The following is a 20,181-nucleotide window of genomic DNA, read 5'->3' as shown; positions in this document are numbered from 1 at the left end:
TGAAAGGGAAAATCGGTAGGCAAATGTGACAATTTTTCTTTTTTTAGATTCTATTACTTTCTAAAATACAGAATAATATTATATTTATTAAATAAATGTCACTGAATATATATTATATATGTACATAAAAGACATTTAAAAATTCTGAATATATTCTGCGCATTTGTAATTTCAAGGAATTTTGATTAATACTATATTTTTTATATTAATTGATGATCCTGCGGACATAAAAATCTCGTTAGGAGGGAAACACGTGGCCTCAATTCTCTCGTCGTCGCTTGCCTCGATTTCGCTAATACGAATATCGTGTCTAATTACAAGCACGGTAGTACGGTACGATTGTTAAAGAACGGTGACAGCGATACATTTAAAGGCGACTCGACCTCGCTACGACCACGGTAGGTGGGAACCATCGGGAGAAAAGTCGTGCGCGACGTTGGTGGCCGCCACCCGGAAACAGACGACGTCTATATGGAGTCATCAGATTCCCTTGCACTCCATTCATCTAAAATCCATTGTCGTCGTTATCGTTAATAACGCGAGACGAATCGCGATGACGTGCGCGATACCGCTAAATGTACACCGATCAAATCGTTCGCGACTCATCCAGAATGTCCAGCTTTTTTATCAAATATTCATATGTACATAAACAGAGAGAATTTTCTCTTAGAATTTAGCCTGAAAATCATGTATGTATATAGTAAAATTAATATTCATAATAAGATATTAAATTAATTGAACATATATTTTATATCTCATTATGAATATCAATATTTTTTATTGCGGTGTAAATAAAATAAAATTCTTCCAATACCATAAATTCTATGATAATTTATCGTATTAGGATAGTGGATAAATTTATATGGAATAAAAAAAATAAAATATGTCATGCTCTTGAAACAAATTATGCACTGGAACGGTGTATGACATTGCTTTGACGATACTACTAACAAGTCACCGGATGTCGTTAGTTGTTTTAATTTAATGTCAAGTTACATGTAATGCAATAAGTCAATAAGTCAATGAAATATTGAGTAAGTCATCAATGAAATAATGAAGCTTTTTACATATATATATATATATTATAGATATGTCTCATATATAATGCAATACTATACAATATTAAGAGATTCTGAATAAATGATTACCGCGAATCAACTTTTTTACATATATCTATATGTAAAATATGTATATATTTGTTATATAATGTAATACATATTAATTTTCTCTTGCACATAAATTTATGAATATTCATAATATTCATAAATTTTCAACTTTGTATTACGAATCAAGAATAATATTCACATTTAACAAAAATGTTGCATTATCTGGCAATGTCTTTCTAACCGATCATTCTGACAAAGCAGTTACTCTAGAATACAATAGATAGATCGTTGGATATTACTTAAAGGAAAAGGGGGAATATCAGCTTTCTCTATACTTTCTATACGAATCAAGCAATAAGATTGATAGAGACCGCAATTAGGAATCGTATAATCTCAAAATCACATGAAAAGCGTAAGTGACGATTATTGTGATCTCCGAGATTTGATAGATGCATCGCGCGCATATTTGCAACATTGGTTACATCGTTACAAGAAACGATCGGTGCTCATCTCGCCTCGTTTCGTGCGCAACAAAAAAATCATCGATAAACGATGTCTAATCGTCCCTGGTGCCTACAAATTGGAAATATGCGAGAGGATGGAGCCTGACGTCATTCAATCTAACGAGATTAGAACGCATTTCGTCAGCTCCGACAACCCGTTAAAAAAAAGAGAAAAAAGCGTATTCTCTATTCAATACATTACGTGTGCAAAAAAGCAATGGTTCTCACGATATCGTTCCTGAAATGTTTAGTTTGTACTTTATTATTTGTCAGCAGACTAATATAACAATGTGTAATACTTTATAACAATTTCGACAACAAATATAATAATATAGTGACTACGCAAAATATTCTAAATACAAACATAAAAAAAAATAACTTAATTATCTTAAAATATAATTACTGATGAATGATCAATTTGAAAGAGTTTCATTATCAATTAGCAATATTGAAGCTCAACTCGTCACTCTGTAATCTTTAATATTAAAAAGCTTTTTCTGATTTCGACTGAAGTAGTTGCTAAGACAAGTTTCAAATTCGAGACATGTGTCCTACAATGTGCTAGAGTGCCAGAGTGTATACATATATATTTTACAAAGTCATTAAAATACAAAACTTTTTTAAATGGAGACTGGAAGCACAGATCGATCGCATAAGAATTAAATGAACTTTCGTAATCACGACTTTATCAATTAGTAATTAAAATATCAGTAATCTATATACACACATGTATGGATGTATATATGTATACAATATAGCTATGTATTCTTATTGACAGTGTTTGCTGTTCTAAATAAAATTATATAGATAATCATCTAGATGAAACTTTGGCGTCATCTTATCTTTATATGGATAATAAAAATATGTATCATCTGCATCTTAGATGAAAAAAAATATTATCTTTACTAAATTATCTAGAATAATTTTCAGATCATTTTGGTTTAGAATCGTAGCACATAAAAATACTTAACTTAAGTGGTAGAACTTAGAGATGTGCGAATTATTCGAATTCGAATCGATGTAGTTCGAAATCGAAAGATTCGATAACGTCGAATCACTGCAATTCGAATTCGAATCAAAGAACCGCGTAAGAAGACTTAAAACCCGTTTAATTCTATCGTTTAATTCTATACGCGTTGATTCGATTCGAATTCAAAATATGGATGATTCGATTCGATTCGGCGATATTTTTGTCGATTCAATTCGATTCGATTCGAGTTGTTTTTTTTGCAAATTCGATTCGATTCGATTCGAATTAGAAAATCTTGATTCGCACATCTCTAGTAGAACTTAAGCAGTAAGCGATACAAATTTATAAATTAAAAATACGAATATACAATACATGTATTTTTATATCCCTTTTATAATTTACATTTTTTTGTACCTCTGCTTACATGTAAGCAGTGGTAAAAATAATTATCTAGAAAATATCTAGATGAATCGCCATATAATTTAAATTTGATCTTTTATCTAGATATATTTCAAACAAAATTATCTTCATTTTACCTAAGATAAATTTACAAATTTTGATCTCATCTTTATCTAGCTAATTTTCAAATCATCTAAACACAACACTGATTCTTATTGATCGTCGCGCCGCTAGTGCACCTTTCTCTCAAGGAAACGGTGCATCCCGCGGGTGAGAAAGGGTCGGCGGGCTCTATACACCGTAGGCAAATCGCGTCCTTTTTCCCGGAGCACGAAAGCTGAGACAATGGATACGTGGGCGCAGCATCGCGAACCCTAACCCCGGGTGATCCCATATTCTCCGTTCTCTCTCTTTCTCCTCTCACTGTCTAGTCTTAGCGAACACTCTTCTCCGCTCTATCAACTAATATAGCCTCTATCTTCGGGTCGTTGCGGAGCTTCGCCGACCCTCTCCGAACCGCGAAGCAATATATATATATACTCTTTCTCTCTTTTTCTCTCTCTCTCTCGATTTCACCTGTATCTTCTCAGGTGTTTCTCCTTATCCCGGCCTCGGAGAGTGCCGTCGAGCGCTTGCGAAATCCCAGAAGTCGCGCGCATGCAACCACCTTCTGCCATCGAAGCGCATAGAGGGGATTTTATCTAAGAAATGATTCTCGAAAAAGCTCGTGTAATTTTTTTTTTTTTTTTTTTTTTTTTTGAGACAAGAATTTCGCATTCAAATTTTTTCAGGAAGTATAGAATGATAAAGATGCATAAAGTATTTTTATGGAAACGTACACGGTAACATTCGTGTAGGATTTGATCATTTTATATTATAAATTTTTGTAATTTGTGCTTTTAAAACTCATTAATTACTTACGATACTATTAATATAAAATACAAAATTTTTAGTTCTTTCAAAATTAATTAACAAATTAACAAAAAATCGTTAATTAATTTTGAAAGAACTAAAAAAATGTTTTGTTGTGTCTTCCAAAAAAATAGCAGATATTTAAGTACAAGGAAAATATCATTTTTCTTTCTATATATTTGCTTTAGAATAATGTTGCATTATTTCTTATACATTTTTATAATATTATTTTTTTTGTTATACAGATTTAAAGTTTTATAGCATAATAATGTCTTTAGAAAACTTCTATAAAACAGAATAAATTTATTCTTCCAGAACGCATCGTCACAAAATATAATTTTAAATTTGCATTCTGGTAAAAAATTCATAGTGTATTCGAAATGGCAAGATTAAAGATCCTGTGTTGAAAAGAACGAAAAGAAAAGTGGGTAACGGGGTTAAAAGTTTCTATATATATTCCGACACCCTATTTCTTTTTTCCGAGCAATTGCAAAATCTCAAAAGTTTCGGATAATTCTGTTTGACGGGACACGAGGATGCTGCGTACAAGAAGCAAAGATTTCGCGTAGCATCCAAAACTTCCGAAGGAAGGGTTTTACTTCTAGCGGGTGGTCACGTTGCGGACAATGTTGCGAACAACACGAACGGTTTTATCGGGTCAGTAATCGTGGCCTGAGAAGAGAGCTTAGTCGTGTTTATTTTTCGACGGGCACTAATTTTGCGCGACAAATGCCGTGCAAGAACAAGAAGACTCGTCGAGAAAGAAGAGCAACTCTGGCTGTGCACGTTCCGGACGAACTTCCTTACTTCGTGATTAGGAACAAAGGATGCGACATAGCGGATCCGCCGCTTTCTTTTAAACATCACGTACCGTTAACTCTCTGCAGCAAAATGCGAAACTGCAAAGTAATATATCGAATTGTTCGTTTTCTAAGGTTAAATTTAAACAATTAAGAATTAATAAGACTATTTTTAAATTTTCATTTTATTTTAAAACATAAAAGTTAAATAAATTTTTTAAAAACAGTTATTATGTACAATATATGATAAATAAAAGCAAGAAAAAAAATGGTATCACTTTCGTTTAATAATTTTTGATGAGAGAAATCATAGAACCTTCTTGAGATTTTTTTTCGAAGAAAAGCATTTTGTCTCTGCAGAGGGTCAAGATATCTTTGCGATTGAATAACCGTGCCTCTCGATAATCGATCGTTATTGTTATCGTACGCGAAGGTGTTCTCAAGGCGCGAATCAAGAGCGCGGGAAAAGCAATATTACGAGCATTCAATTTCGGGGTGGGTCGAGATTATCTCGCTATCATATTCCCAGGATTGGAAGAGCGCCGTTTTGCAACAATGCACAAAATATTTTTTCGTTATGCAACACGACGCGTATTTGTTCGTATCATTAAATGGCCACAAAATTTCTACGATCTATTCTACATACTTATTACGATCGCTTCTAGATCAAGCTATTTAGGTATCCGAGTAAAATAATGTAAATCCGAGTAAATTTGCTAAAGTATTTTTACATCAAATAATCTTTATTAGACACAATCATTTATTGTAATATTTTATCTATTATTTTTTGCAATAAAATTCTTCTCATTAAATAATTAAATTCCAATATCTCGAACATTTCGAACGATTATCGAGAACTCTCAGTTCTTAGAATTTAGAATGATCATAGGCTTCTAAAAGATTATCTTTCATATTTTCTGTCCTCGGGTTCGCCAGACGAATCAATGACTTTGAGGAGCGATTCAGGACGTTTGATTCGAAGGATCTCTTTCGAGGCAAACGTCGATCGACTCGTCTCGTCTCTGATGACGAGTGTTACACAGATGTTACATCGCTCGGAATGCTACGAAACGTTCGATTAGAGAAGGAGAGCGAGCCGACATAGAGGAACAACGACGGGGTCGGAGTATAGAAGATACAATTGAATGTTGGCGGATTCGTGGGCGGGACACAGTTCGATTGTTTCTTTATCGCGATCATCCACGTTCTCTCTCCTGCGACGGCAATAGCGATCTCACCCGGCATAGTGTTACCGTAGATTTATATAGGGTGTCCTTTCGATTATATATTTCGCAACAAACTGCGATGTCGTGGTATCACGATAGTCATCATTTTTAATGTTAAAGACTTTCAATTAGAATCGTAATCCTTATATAATAAATTCAAGTCGCGCTCATTTACAAAATCTCGATATTTAATTACTCAGAGCTATACATAATTCATCAACAGATTATGTAATTCAATCAAGCATCATTAGAAGATCTATTATTTTTTTATTGTCAATTTAACCACTATTAATAAAAAATAAGGCTTCACCATCATCCATATACAATTCCAAGGATTAATATTCAAAGCTTGTCAATATTGATCGAACAAAATAATTGCGCAATGTATTCTCGGCTCTTAAGGCTATAAAGAATTATAATTTTCGAAAATGTATAACCGAAAGCACATATCCGGTACACAGTGGTGGGACACCCTATAGATCGCGGCTTTGTCCCCGTTCGAGCTGGCCGATGCTGGTCGATGGTACTCTGGTGGGTGCGCTCAGAATGCGCCTTCTCTGTGTGCGCGGCATACCATCAGAGAAAAGAAAACCGATCGTTACCTTTGCACAATTGCATCCCGTGCACGCGGAACGTATGCGCGATCGAACAACGAGGGGATCATCGATTCGTCTCGGGCTCGAACTCCCCCATACGCTTTCGATTATCGGTGAAGACGGAAAGTCTTCTTACTATCTTCGCAGGTAAACGCCGCAACCTGCATCCACACTTATTTGCGAATAAGGAAGTCGTCCAAGAATGTCTAATTCTCCTCAACAGATCTTTACATTGTGCATGGAAAATTTCAATTAATTTTTAATTTAATAATTTTTTTCTATATGTGAGTTCAAATTATATATATGATTCATTTTAATTGAAATTTTATCTAATCTTGCATCTGAAATTTGTACATTATCATAAGACAAGACACAATTAGCATGGTTCGCTTTCTTGTAATTACCGAAAATGTAAAATATAAAATGCTCGAAAAAAAGAGATATTTCGCGTATAGAAAAGCATATATATGATAAAGAATGTGTTGTTTGCTTTAGAATTAATTTAATCTGCCATTTGCTCCGCATGTTTTTATTCGCCGATTTAAACAGATCCGACTAGATTTTATAAATGTACACAGAGAGAATTTTCTCTTAGAATTTATCCTGAAAATCATAGTAATCGTGGGACAATATAGTATTGGAAGAATTTTATAAGAGTTTCTCTGATTAATATTTATCACAATAAAAAATATTAATATCTATTATAATAAGATATAAAATATATTCGATTAATTTTATTATGTCCACATTAATATTTTTATTGTGATAAATATTAATCAAAGAAAATTTTATGAAATTCACCAATACTATATTGTCCCACAATTATCGTGATTTTCGGGATAAAAATTCCAAGAGAAAAATCTCTCCGTATGTTAATGTATATAGATATTAATGAAAAAACAAACATACATATAATTTAATAAAATAAAATTTTATGTTGCTGGAAAAAAATTAAAAGACTTTATATTACTTTTATGACATTGCATTAAAATAATTAATAATGCAAAGAACAATGTTCCCATATATTTCTTCTGTAATCTAATATAAGTTAAATATGCATACCACAGTTTCTATATTTGATTTTATTAACGACATATACAAACTGAAAAATTATTAATACGTTTCAATATATCATAATTATATCTTCATATATTTTTGTAAATGATATGATATAATTTTTATAGTCAAGAATAATAATATATAGCTTTATTAAATTAATTTTATTTGAAAACTGACAAGTTATTTCACAGAATAATTCTAAGATTCTCGGGTCTTTGGAAATAATGACTAAGAAATTCGAGTGTGAAAAAATGTTGAAACCACTACTATCCCTATGATAAACTCAGTATGTTCACCGAACAAAGCTAGTGTTTTTGGTATCGATATCACTTATTATTTAAGACGCGCGTCAGCAATAAGTATAATGACACATGACCGACACGGTATTTTGTTCAATAATGATAGATTCTCTGATGACCTAAGATCGACGGGGAAGAAATGATACGATCTGCTTGGAACCTAACGAAAGGGATGACGTCGCCGATCAAAGAAGGAGGATCTTTGGAATTATCATCAGAATGCAAACTCTTGTGAAGTGGATTGCTTGATTACGCAATGAGGAGGTTGGATAACTGAATGCGAGAAGACGTAGCATGTCCGTTTTGAATTGACAAAGAAAGAGTGTGATCGTGCAGATTGAGACTGAATTTTTATTATTCTCCATCGACAATTGCAAAGGTATTGTAAATGAAATGTTTCGATTGCTTCATTTGTAAATTTTCAATTAATTTTAAATGCAATAAAATCTCCAATTTTTTAAAAGCGCAACAAATCGTTTCACGTAAATTAAAAATTTAAAACATCGTGAGTTGTATAAAAGAATAAAACATAAATATAGTACTTGTTGGTATTATATTATACAAGCATTTGTGCAAATATAATTTAGATATGTATCAATACTTTATATATATATATATATATATATATATATATATATATATATTCTCAATTCCTTTAAAACTGAGAAAATAATGAAGAATGTGACTATCGAATAAATCTATTACAATTGAAACATATACTATTATTGAATCTCGAGACATTTAACAATCAGTAAATAAGTATGACTATATACCAACACACTATTCTTCCATCAACAGTTCGGATTACATTTTCCTACCTTAATAGGATAAGGGTAAGGATAATAAAAAGAACGCGAGCGCAATGCCTGAAATTGCTTAACTTACATAATCCCTCTCGCTCCCCTCAACTTAATATTTCTTATAGCTTCTAGCAGCTATGGGTTCTTCATCGAAGCTGCAAATCTAAAACACGAGCGACGTTAGATAGGCCGTGATTGGACGCCTCGGAGTTGCGTCGCGACTCCCCGAACCACGCTCGCGTTCTCCGATTAGATGAAAAATCCGCGTCGCGCGCGGATAATGCGACGCAGATTCTTATCGATCACATCATTTAGAGGCAAGTGCAAGTGGCGTCCCGAGCGATAAAAATACCCAGTAATGGTATCAAGAAGAAAAGGTCACTCTGAAACCTGGGCGCCCTTTTCTCCGCACGTGTCTAACAAACCGCCGTCGCAAACACCATCGGCTTCTAATTCTCGAAAATTCGCGACCCCTCAGGAGGTCTTCGCAGACACCCTGGACCCGCGAGATCAGAAGAGGCAGAAAAGGGGGCGGATAAAAAGGAAGAGTCGCGGCCTTCCACTTCGTCTTCTTCTCTTCATCATTATCATCATCTCCACTCCTCGACGGCTCTCTTCCGTCGCAACCGTGTATGCGCGATGGGGACTTACGAAATCGCGCGCGTTCGTTCGATTCGTGCCGCTCGCTCGCGCGGAGAACATCGGCGTTTTCCGCGACGCGCAAAGGTCACCGCAGGCGAGCGCGAGCTCGGGAAAGAAGACGCGAGTCACCGGCGCGTACTCTTACGAGGGGAGGTCAGCTGAGGTAACCCGGCTTGGCTCTTCCCTCTCGCCTCTCACCTTCGCTTCGTTTAATGTTGCAAACGATGCTGGCTTGTCTTCGTTAATACTCCGCGTCGCGTCGCGTTGCACCGAGATAATCATGCGGAGTCTGGAGAACGTCTAATGAGATTTCGGAATTCGGACCTGATACACGGAGAGAGAATTTTCTCTTATTGTTAGACTTTACCCTGAAAATCATGCACGGTAATCATTGGAGTATGAGGCATTGGAAGAATTTTATAAGAGTTTCTCTGATTAATATTTTGTATCGCAATAACAAATATTATTATACATATACATTGGACAAAAAATTTATTGAATTCGAGTAAAAATATTTATTTCAATACTGCCTTATAAATCATTTATTTGAAACTAATAAAATATTGATGATGATGAAAAATATTTATTTAATATAAGAAAATCCTTTTCAAAACAGATAAATATTTATTTGTTTTAAATAAATAATTTATAAAGCAGTATTGAAATAAATATTTACTAATTTAATCGGTTCTTTTCAGTGTACATAGTAAATAGTTAATCAAACATAGTTGATCAAACATATTTTACATCTTATTGTAGTAGATTAATATTTTTTATTATCAATCAGAGGTAGATATCAATCAGAGAAACTCATAAAATTCTTTCTATCATATATTGTCCCTCGATTACCATGATTTTCAGGATAAATTCTAAGAGAAAACTCTTTCTGTGTACTATAAATTTTGCCTCAAACAGAGATGCCCTTACTAGAAGAGATGTGCTATTTAAATATATTATTCGGAAAAAGTTTAATTTACTCGTATGTGTATCTTTATATCTTCTTGTATTTTAATATACATATAAGTCTTATACATATCTTTTTTCTTTCATATAATTATTTGATGTAAATCTTGAAAACAATTTGCAATTTTTTAAAAATAATTTTGCTTACTTTTCATTGTATAATTCTAAACTTTTAATAATCTTTTGATCTTTTTACTTTTGACTAACTTATGGCCTTTGTATAAATTTGTTTTAAGACACATCAAATCCGCTGTCAAATTTAAATATTCTGATTGACGTGAATGTACAATTATTGAAATAGGGTTGTTTACCCTATTACATGCCACGAAATTATCGATGATGGACGATCGAACGGATGCAAGAAGATCCACCCGCTAATGTCTGTATTCGCGGCGACTCATGGCAAAGATTCTGAATCAGTGTGTTCTTTCACTGCTTGATAGTTACTTCGATTACATCGCCGTAGGGCAAATAAATTACATCCTCGTAAATCACCGAGGTTGCAATTTCATTCTCCACGTCGAAGAAAATTCAGTATAAAAGCTATATATTACGTTAATTCCATATACATACATCTCTTTCACAAAATATCAAAGTAATTACTTCTAATTCTTTCTATATTTCTCTGCATAATGTGTGGTCTCTTCTAATTAAAAAAAAAAAAAAAAGGATTTTGATCACATTTTTATTTACGTTTCCTCATCATATGTGCTTAACGGATTTAATTTATCTTTAACACTCTGTGTGCAATACCTCTCTCGGCTCTGTCATACTTATAATTCTATGTCAGTTATATCTTTACTTGTATTAATTATAATCTGACATTGAGAAATAATGTTTTAAATAGCCTTAGCCTGCTCGGATTTATAAATATGCGTGACGAAATTAACATATAAACTTGGAATCATGACGTATATAACTTTTATAAGGAACATCCGTCTGTTCTGTTATTTCGCTATATCGAGGATCCAACTCAATCAGTCGGCGCGGTCAAAACAAATTCCCCGCACGAGCGTAGTTTCACCGAAAGGTTAACGAAGACCGATAGAGAGCCGCGAAACGTTCGACAATCCGCGAGCGAGGCGCGAACACGAGGCAAGAAGAGTTCGCGTGGTTCGTGATCGTTCTTTCTCCTCGTCGCCCGCCTCGGCATAGAATAATAATAATAATAAAAAAAAAGAGTATCGGCCGGCGCGATATCGCGATGCAATCATCTCTCCGGATGAATCTGCATTATTCAACGAACGGCGTTGAAAAGGCGCTCGCACGCGCGCGAGAGGAGTCTCGTGTTGTTCCGCGCGCGTATACAAGTACGAGTACAACGGGGGTCGGGTCCCGTCATCGGAGGCCTTGTCTGGGCGCTCTGCAACCCCCTGCTGATCTCACGAGAACGGCTTTTTCGTTACCGATTATTATTGCCGTCGATATATTCCCGATACGGAGCGGCGCGTCTAGGATAGGCTTCGTCGTACCTACATATGTATATATTATACGAGAGCGCGTGGGAACACCGCCTTCCTTTTCCGCATGTTCGATGGGTTGGACGCTTTTCTACGAGCATTATTCTCACACGAATTAGCGGGCGAAAATTAGCCTACGTTATGGGATGATTCGATCGGGATATACAACGCCCAACTCCTGTTTTAATGACTTCCTGAATACGCTTGACGCGAAGAAGAGTCTTGGATTAAGGAATCTTACGTGCAATATCGAGGTGAATTATAGAAAATCATTTATGTGAGAATTTTTGATATTCCTATTGAAATATTGGATTATTGCCTATAATAAAATCTACGAGAGACCAGGAGAAAATATGTGAAAAATTCATCCGGATTCATGTATTGAATTTTAATTCTTTATGATCTCGTGATAAAATTTAATGTAAAATTGTAAAAGAAAACTCGTCATTAATATAGATTGTTCGATAGTAATAAAATTAAATGTATAATGTATAAGTGATTCAATGTCTCTTTACGGAATTATAATATCCTGATAAAATCAATAATTGTCGACCAATATAATAACTGTAACATCTTTCAAAAAATGAAAAAGATAATGTTTACATTCAACATTCTTACATACTATTTATGAATATCCAATAATTATTCTTTTTAATTATGCACAATTAAATATTAATATCATATTTGCACAATCAAGCATTAATGTCATAATTATTCATGCGTATTAAAATGTTACACCGAATATATACCTGCTTATATATTTGCTGTATTCAATATTGTTCTGTTGCAAAAAGATTATATATTTCTAACAAGTCATATATTTCACTTACTATATTTTATGAACAAGATTTCTTTTTATCCAAGCGAGGAAGCACGAACGGTCACAAATGAATACATCAAGAGAAAAATGCAAAGAAGGCTGTTAATCATTTTTTTTATTATTTTATTGTTAGTAAAATATTTTTAATATAAAAAAATATTTTTATATAAAAAATATTTTATAAAAAAATAATTAAATAATTAAATAAGGCTTCTTCACTAATATTCCCTGATATTCGTTCGTGTTCGTTCGCTTGCTCCGGACTTGGCTCGAGAAATCTGATAAAAAAAATATTCCGTAAAAACATACATATTTCAATCTGTTCCACAGAAAAGAGGCAGTACTACAAAGGCTTTCACCTCCGTGACTCTGGAGGGTACAGAAGTATATGATATGCATTCTATCCCGCATAATAGAAGCGATCCAACGAGCGACGACGAGAGCGTTTCAACTTCTCTCGTTAGCATGCATATTCCTCACGAAATATCCGCGATCCACGCGCGGTCGGATCGAATAATGCATCGCGCCACGAACCGCGGAGATCGAAACAATCGTTCGCGAGCAAAAACGAACGCGGTAGATTTCCGTGGCGATTCTCACGTTTCTCGAACGCTTGCTCGAAGCCGAGATCATACAGGTGTGAGAATCTGACGGAGGCGTGCTGTACAGAGGCTGTTGAAAAGCTACATAAATCAACTTCATTTTAGTTAACTTCTCTTTATTAAAGAGATTTCATTTACCTATTGTCTATTAATTCTATTATGTAATATTTTCCAATACTTTTACTAAATATTTAATTTATACACGGAGAGAATTTTTTCTTAGAATTTACTCTGAAAATCATGGTAATCGTAGAGCAATATATTGAAAGAATTTTATAAGCGTTTCTCCGATTAATATTTACCACATTAAAAAATATTAATATGTATATAGTAAAATTAATCGAACCTATTTTATATTTTATTGTGATAGATATTAATATTTTTATTGTGGTAAAAATTAATCAGAGAAACTTACAAAATTCTTCCAATATAAACATTTAATAATTAAATATTTTTATAATTATGTGAAAATTTATATTTCGCAAAATATAATTTAATATAAGAATTTGTCATCTATTTGCGCTTAAAATGAAAAAATTGCTGTCAATTGCTTATAAATAAAAGAGCTTTTTTCAATTTATGCATTTGTGAAGTAAATGCTTTCTTTATTCATTTTATATCCTTGACATAGTCTGAAAGTTTGCATAGTCAAAACGAATTCTCAATTTAAACTAACAAGTTGTTAATTTATTGCTTCTTAATAAAAATGCAGAAAAGTTGTCTGAGGTTCGCAATCGAATTTATAATGTCCCAAAAATTTCACTAAAAATGACTCTGAAGGACAGCTTTAAATGAAATATAAAATACTATATATATATGCACGTGTATCTGCTTTAAACAGGAATCCGCTATTAATATTTTATTAATCATTCTTAGCTTTCAACTTTGCATATGCACATGTACATATACATATATAAATTCGTAATATAGGTTTCGCTACAAGGATACGCTCATCTCGACGCAATGTAGCTTTTCAGCACCTCATGTGTAGAAATGTAGACGAGATGCGGATTAGCGACGCGCGCGCGTACGATCGCGTGTTTTCGCGCGCGTGTAGAACTAGCGATACTGGTGCAACAACTTTCTAGAGTAATGGTGCAGGCCCTCCCCCTCTGAAAAAAGAAGCAAAGAGTATCGCCTCGGTGCCGACGAAAGACCGCGAGCTACCTGCCCCAGGTTTCGTCGAGAATACCCATTGCGGAATTGCGTAATGGCGGCACAACAATGCCGATCATGCCCGGCCCGTAGAAATCGATTTCGTAGAGAATTATTGCGTCGCTCCGAAACGTACTGTTATATGCACTTACCTCGTTCGTACCCCCTGGCCGCCTCGTAGCACCCGCGCTGCCTTTTCCGAGGAACGAGGATTCGATTTGCGTGTCGTAACTCGCCCGTTGTGAATTATTTCCGCGAGCGCGAAACTTTTGGCGCGCGCGACTTTTGCGCGCCAATTGCGAAGACGTCGCGTCGGGCGCTGCGTCATTCGAGATATATCGCGCGACTCGAAATATCGATCGTCTCGCGTGAATCGAAATATCGATTGTTTTTCCACGCAAATACAATTTACCGCGATTTTCGAAATTGTTTCGCGTCAAGTAGTTTGACGACCGAATTCATTTCGGAATGTTAATTAAGTTTGATCTTGTTAATCCTTTTTTTCTTTCAGCTTTAAATGTACACGGAGAGAATTTTCTCATAAAATTTACTCTGAAAATCATGATAATCGCGAGATATGATAAAAGTTTCTCTGATTAATATTTAGCATAATAAAAAATATTAATATGTACATATTTTATATCTTATTGTGGTAGATAATTTTTATTGTGGTATATTAATCAGAAAAATTTTTATAAAATTATTCCAATATTATATTGTCCCACAATTACAATAATTTTCAGGGTAAATTCTAAGAGAAATTCTTTGTGTAAAAAATGAAAAATCGATTAAGCTTAAATTGAAATAGAGCAAAAAAAATAAATAAAATTGATATCTACAAAAATCCATAATATTAATTAAATATTATATTATTTTTTAACATAGTTACAATTCGTAAAGAAACTGTCAAATTGCTTTTATTTTTAAATAATCATCAAAAATAAATAAATAATCCATTTATTCTTTTTTAATTTTTAAAAAGAATTGCAGAAAAAAAGATTTAATTACGAGAACGTAATATTTCTAATGTATTTTCGTTGTAAACGACTATTATAGAAACTAGAAACGCATATATTTACATCAGGAGGAATATTGCGAGGATAATGGTAAACGGGAAAAATTCAAGTGAATAAGACAAAATATAAAAAACACTCACTTGCTGTTATAACACACTTTATCAAAATCTAATGAAGCACGCCAGTTTGAAACAGTTCCAGTCTTTTTTTTCTCCTTCCGCTTCTTCTTCTTCTGGATACCACGAAGAATCACGCGTGAGATAATTCGCGCGTCGCACACGTGTTCATCGCCAAAGAGAGAGACACGTTGTCATCGTTGTCGTCGTGAGGAACGTTAACGGCTACCTGCCCGATTCTTACTGCGGCGATCCACTTTGATAATTACAGCGATGCGAAGTGGTTGCGAACAGTGTGTATTTTCAGAGGATCCACATCGAGTAGGCGAGTTAGAATATGGTGGCAGGGAGGAGACGAGGAGAGAAAAAGAAGCTCCTGCCGGTGGATACCGTTCTGCAAATGCCAGTCCGCCCTCTCGCGCACGCACAGCTGATTATCGATTAATATAGTTGTTGATTCCACGCTTGCGAGGAGCTTCATTGAATTATCCTTCCGATTGAACGAACAAATCGCGTGGGTAGTTGCTTTCTGTCTCTATCTCTGTCAGTACTCCCTCTCCCTCTCCGTCTATCGTAAGGTATCCTTTTTTTACGAGCACGAACATCGATGATGTTACCTTCGGCGCGTACTTCCTCCTTTATATAATAGAATTACGAAGCGAGATTGCGAAAGGAGGTTCGAGTCCGTCATCGAGATCGATGTTTTGAATCCACACAAGTTGGGATTAGGGAGATGAATCGACGAAGATCCCTCAATTTTCCAAGAAGGAGACAAATTGTGTGAGCTTCTCCAGCTGCTCCTCCGTCAAACAGATCTTGTCCGATTGAAATATTTCCTCGTGGATCTGTGTGTACGGTTGCACTATGGTACCGTCGACGCTCCAGCCTCTGTCAATGGCTGCTTGTCGGGCTTCGTCCAACGACATTCCGCTCATCGTCGCCATGGTCGCCAAGTTCAACGAGGAGTACGCTTTCGATATCAGCCTCATCACTCGTTCTCGAACGTTGTCTGTAAAAATCGGGAAAGTGAATCGGAGATTCCATTAGCGAAGAAATTCTCTTGCCTAACAAAGAGCAAGAAGTTTGAGTAAGGAACTTCAACGACTCTGTAGATTCTGCTCGAATAATCGATTATCGATTGGCGTTGTAAGTGATAATTATGTATAGACGGTGAGTTTAATAACAATTGATTGTCGTTAATTATAATAAGGTACATATTTAGTCTTTGCCTCTACAGATGTAGGGCGCTAAATAAAGAAAAAACAACTCATCGTACTTAACATAAAACATAAAGAGATGACGGTATCATATTTATCAAAATATCAAATATTTTCTAAAATGTATACTTACTAAATAATAACTGCAATGAGAGATTTAGAATTTAGATTATTTAAATGTGATAGTAGATTCCAATTATTGCTATTTTTTAATAATTTTCCATTATTATTATTATTATTATTATTATTGTATCATGAATGATCTGTGTGGATGAGCAATCGCGTTTCACTATATTTTTTTTCAATTTTCTTTCATGACATTATGTTTTAAAAATTCTTGACAATGGTATACAACAAAGAAATAATTTATTTGACCTATTTTACACCGATTATTCTTATTGTCTAATATTAATTACTATTTTATTAAAAAATGTGAGGAAAATTTCGATATTTTTCACATATATTAATCTTTTTAATTATATAATTATTTATTATTACTATTCTTTTTAATGATTTAATTATTATTAATTATTTTATAAAACTTATTGTTTTATTATTAACTTACCTTTTAGAGCTGTCATAATGTCCTTGACGTCTTCACTCCATTCTATATTGAGGGCTGCATGCACCGCAGGCCAATTGCGTTGCCACATGCGTTGCCCTACGGTCCATATTCGCTTGAGCTCTTCATGGGCGGCTTTCACATCCGAGGGAATTCGTTTCCAGAGGAATTTCGCGTTGGATCTGTGATCGGTCGCGTTTTATTCAAATAAAAAAAGAATTGTGGGCTGATCGATAAGGCCCAACGCGCTCTCGAACATATCATGCGTGATGCACCGTGTAAAAATAAAATCGGTCGTGAATAGCCGATTTAGCGCTGCATGCTGCTTTACAAAATTATTTTATGTGATGCAAAACATTGCTCCATTTTGTATAAATTTTAGTGTTAGGATAAACAAGATACTTTGCAATACTGGACCAATAGTCCAAAAGAGAAAAAAAGCACAATGCAAAGGGATAGGAAATAGTGTCATCACATACATTTTATAAGTCTCTTAAGAATTCCAAAAATATAATAATAAATGAAAGAATATTCCTATGGTCTCTCGTGACAGACATATGTAGATGTGAGAATAAGATACAAAGAAATATTCATTTTATAAAATAGAGCGTCTCAAAAAAGTGAGATACAAAAACTTTTAAAAATATTCCAAAAAAAAAGAAGATATATTATAAAGACATATTATAAAGTTTTAGCAATTATTCGAATATTCTTGTAAATTCAAATACTTAATGATAATCATATAATAATATAATATAAAGTCAATATAATGAGTTGTTTAATCAACCCATCAACCCTATATAATATATAAACTCAGGAATATGTTTTACTATTATTTTTTTTTCCATTATTATTTTGTACTTGATTAAATTATAATATAGATGTATATTCAATATTATAATATCAAAAATTCTCACACATCAAAAATATAGATTGAATATTGATTTGCGCATATGTACTAATTCATGTATATAAGTTGTAAGTACTGTCTGACTTTGTTATTAAATAAGTAATGAAACACAGTAATAAGAAAAATTGTTAAGGCACTCAAAAACAAAACATACAATACCGTTCACAAGAAATAAATTGCATGTACTCACAGATCATTCTGATAGAGATAGATAGCCAGTAGTCGCATGTAAGATTGTGCAGTTATAACTCCAGCAGTGGGCTGAAATGAGTGATTAATCGAAATTATTTTCAATATTTGTCTTCAATTATAAAATAACAATTCCATGAAAAATGTAATTTAACATTGACTAAGTTCAGCAGAAAAAATAGTTTTGCAACTGTTGTAAAATTTGTGAATCTGATTGGTGTATGCTCTTGATCTTAGCTGAATCTAAGAGCATGCACTAATTAGATTCACGAATTTCACAACAGTTGTCGTTTTTTTGCTGAATGCAAGCACATAAGATTGAATATAAATAAACGACATAACCTATAAGTGCGCTTTCGCGTTTACTAAAAAACTCACCTCCAATTCGCTTATTTCTAACTCGTTCATCAATCTGTTGAGTTCGGCCGTACAATTGGGCACCATGATTAGATAATTTCGTCTACTATTTCGGCGATAATAATAATACAAAATCTCAAAAATATGCCGACATAAAAATCACCAAACACAACCGCGAACACAAGATGAATACAGAGGACAGAGTGAAGTTAGTCGATAATTATTATCATGCCAATATTACAGATTACAACCTTATCGAAGGAGGATACCAAATCTTTTTATCGACAATATTTGCAAATATCCTATTTTGGTAAATAATAATGAAAAATAAATAATTAATTCGACTCACATTTCAATTATTTTTCTTCTTGGGGTATTTTGGATTTTACTCGCCATTTTTCCTGTAATTAATTTAAACATTTTTTAAAAGATAAACCAATAAGTAAATATTTAATTATAAACATAAAGAATAATAAATAAAATAAATAAAAAAATAATTTACCATGTAGTTGCTCCGCCGTTACCCGATGCCACCCTGGGCCTACTCCTACACTTTTTTCGTTCGCGACGCCCGGATTTTAGATATCACATTTTCGACACACATTTTGCGATAAAAAAAACACCGAATTACGGGAGCTTATTCGCACGCGAATAGGACCGATATGCTCCATCTTCTTTTTTTTTTTCACTTATATCGAAGGGTCTCATCGAACGACGACTTTTGTCAGATATTTCCGACTCGACAATTCGCGAAAAAAATATTGAAAACACTATGGCAGTGCAATTTTAATTAGTAGTCGATCTTGACGATTTTTACGAAAGTTATGAGTTTAATTCGTCGCGTAATGGTACTTCGACGCGAAAGTACGACTGGAAACGCACAAAACTGCGGAGATTTTCGCGTCGAAAGCACCCGGTGATTCTCGCGATCCGCCCTCGTAAAGTCGCGCGCGCGAACTTTTGGCTGTGACGTCACGCGGCTTCGAGGGAACCGAGAACTCCGAGAGATTCGCGGCCAACAAAATCGATCTCATCTCGCGCGTACGATCGCGATACATACTTATACGATAATTGGAGAAGTGCGTAAAGACGATTAATTAATATTTTTGATATAATACAAGTAATTAACTCACATTCGTGTATTTTTGCGGAGCAGCGATGTAGACGCGCGAACTTAATCGCGAACGAGTCGAAAGTGAAGATGGCGGATGGCGGTATTCTAGATTGTGTTCGAAAATGTGTTCGCTTAGGGCGAAGCGCGCGATCGACCAATCAGAGTGAAGAGATCCTCGCTCTCCGATTGGTCGAACACATTTTGCACTTTGACTGACAGATTTCTGAACGCAACTCTGAAGTTTCTTTTGATCACGTAATTTGACGTCTTTTACGAATCACTTGAGTTATTCATTTCTATGAGTAAATTACTTTATTTGTCGAATTATCGTTGTAATATTTATGTAATATATTAATATTTATATTTTGAGATGTTCTACTTGAAATAA

The 20,181-nt window shown here is 34.2% G+C and overlaps 1 protein-coding gene across 3 annotated transcripts; it reads right to left on the bottom strand.

Annotated features, from left to right (window-relative positions):
* Window positions 1-15,468: 15,468 nt before the first annotated feature.
* CSN8 (COP9 signalosome subunit 8) lies at window positions 15,469-19,872 on the bottom strand. 3 transcript variants are annotated; one of them, XM_029320849.2, is made up of 5 exons: window positions 19,813-19,872; window positions 19,029-19,080; window positions 18,324-18,394; window positions 17,227-17,405; window positions 15,469-16,453 (listed from the first exon to the last, which is right to left on the bottom strand). In XM_029320849.2, exons 3-5 carry the CDS (start codon window positions 18,359-18,361, stop codon window positions 16,197-16,199), a joined length of 474 nt encoding a protein of 157 aa, XP_029176682.1. In that variant the 5' UTR covers window positions 18,362-18,394; window positions 19,029-19,080; window positions 19,813-19,872; the 3' UTR covers window positions 15,469-16,196. The 3 variants fall into 3 exon arrangements, with proteins under 3 accessions (XP_029176682.1, XP_029176683.1, XP_029176681.1); XM_029320850.2 differs by lacking the exon at window positions 19,813-19,872 and adding an exon at window positions 19,182-19,750; XM_029320848.2 differs by lacking the exons at window positions 19,029-19,080; window positions 19,813-19,872 and adding an exon at window positions 18,701-18,920.
* Between the last annotated feature and the right edge of the window lie 309 nt (window positions 19,873-20,181).

This window comes from Nylanderia fulva, unplaced genomic scaffold (genome assembly GCF_048542155.1).
Source record: "Nylanderia fulva isolate GAGA-0341 unplaced genomic scaffold, ASM4854215v1 Scaffold13, whole genome shotgun sequence".
Lineage (NCBI taxonomy): Eukaryota > Metazoa > Arthropoda > Insecta > Hymenoptera > Formicidae > Nylanderia > Nylanderia fulva.
Note: the sequence above shows the minus strand (reverse complement) of the source record. Positions and strands in the feature narration are given on the sequence as shown.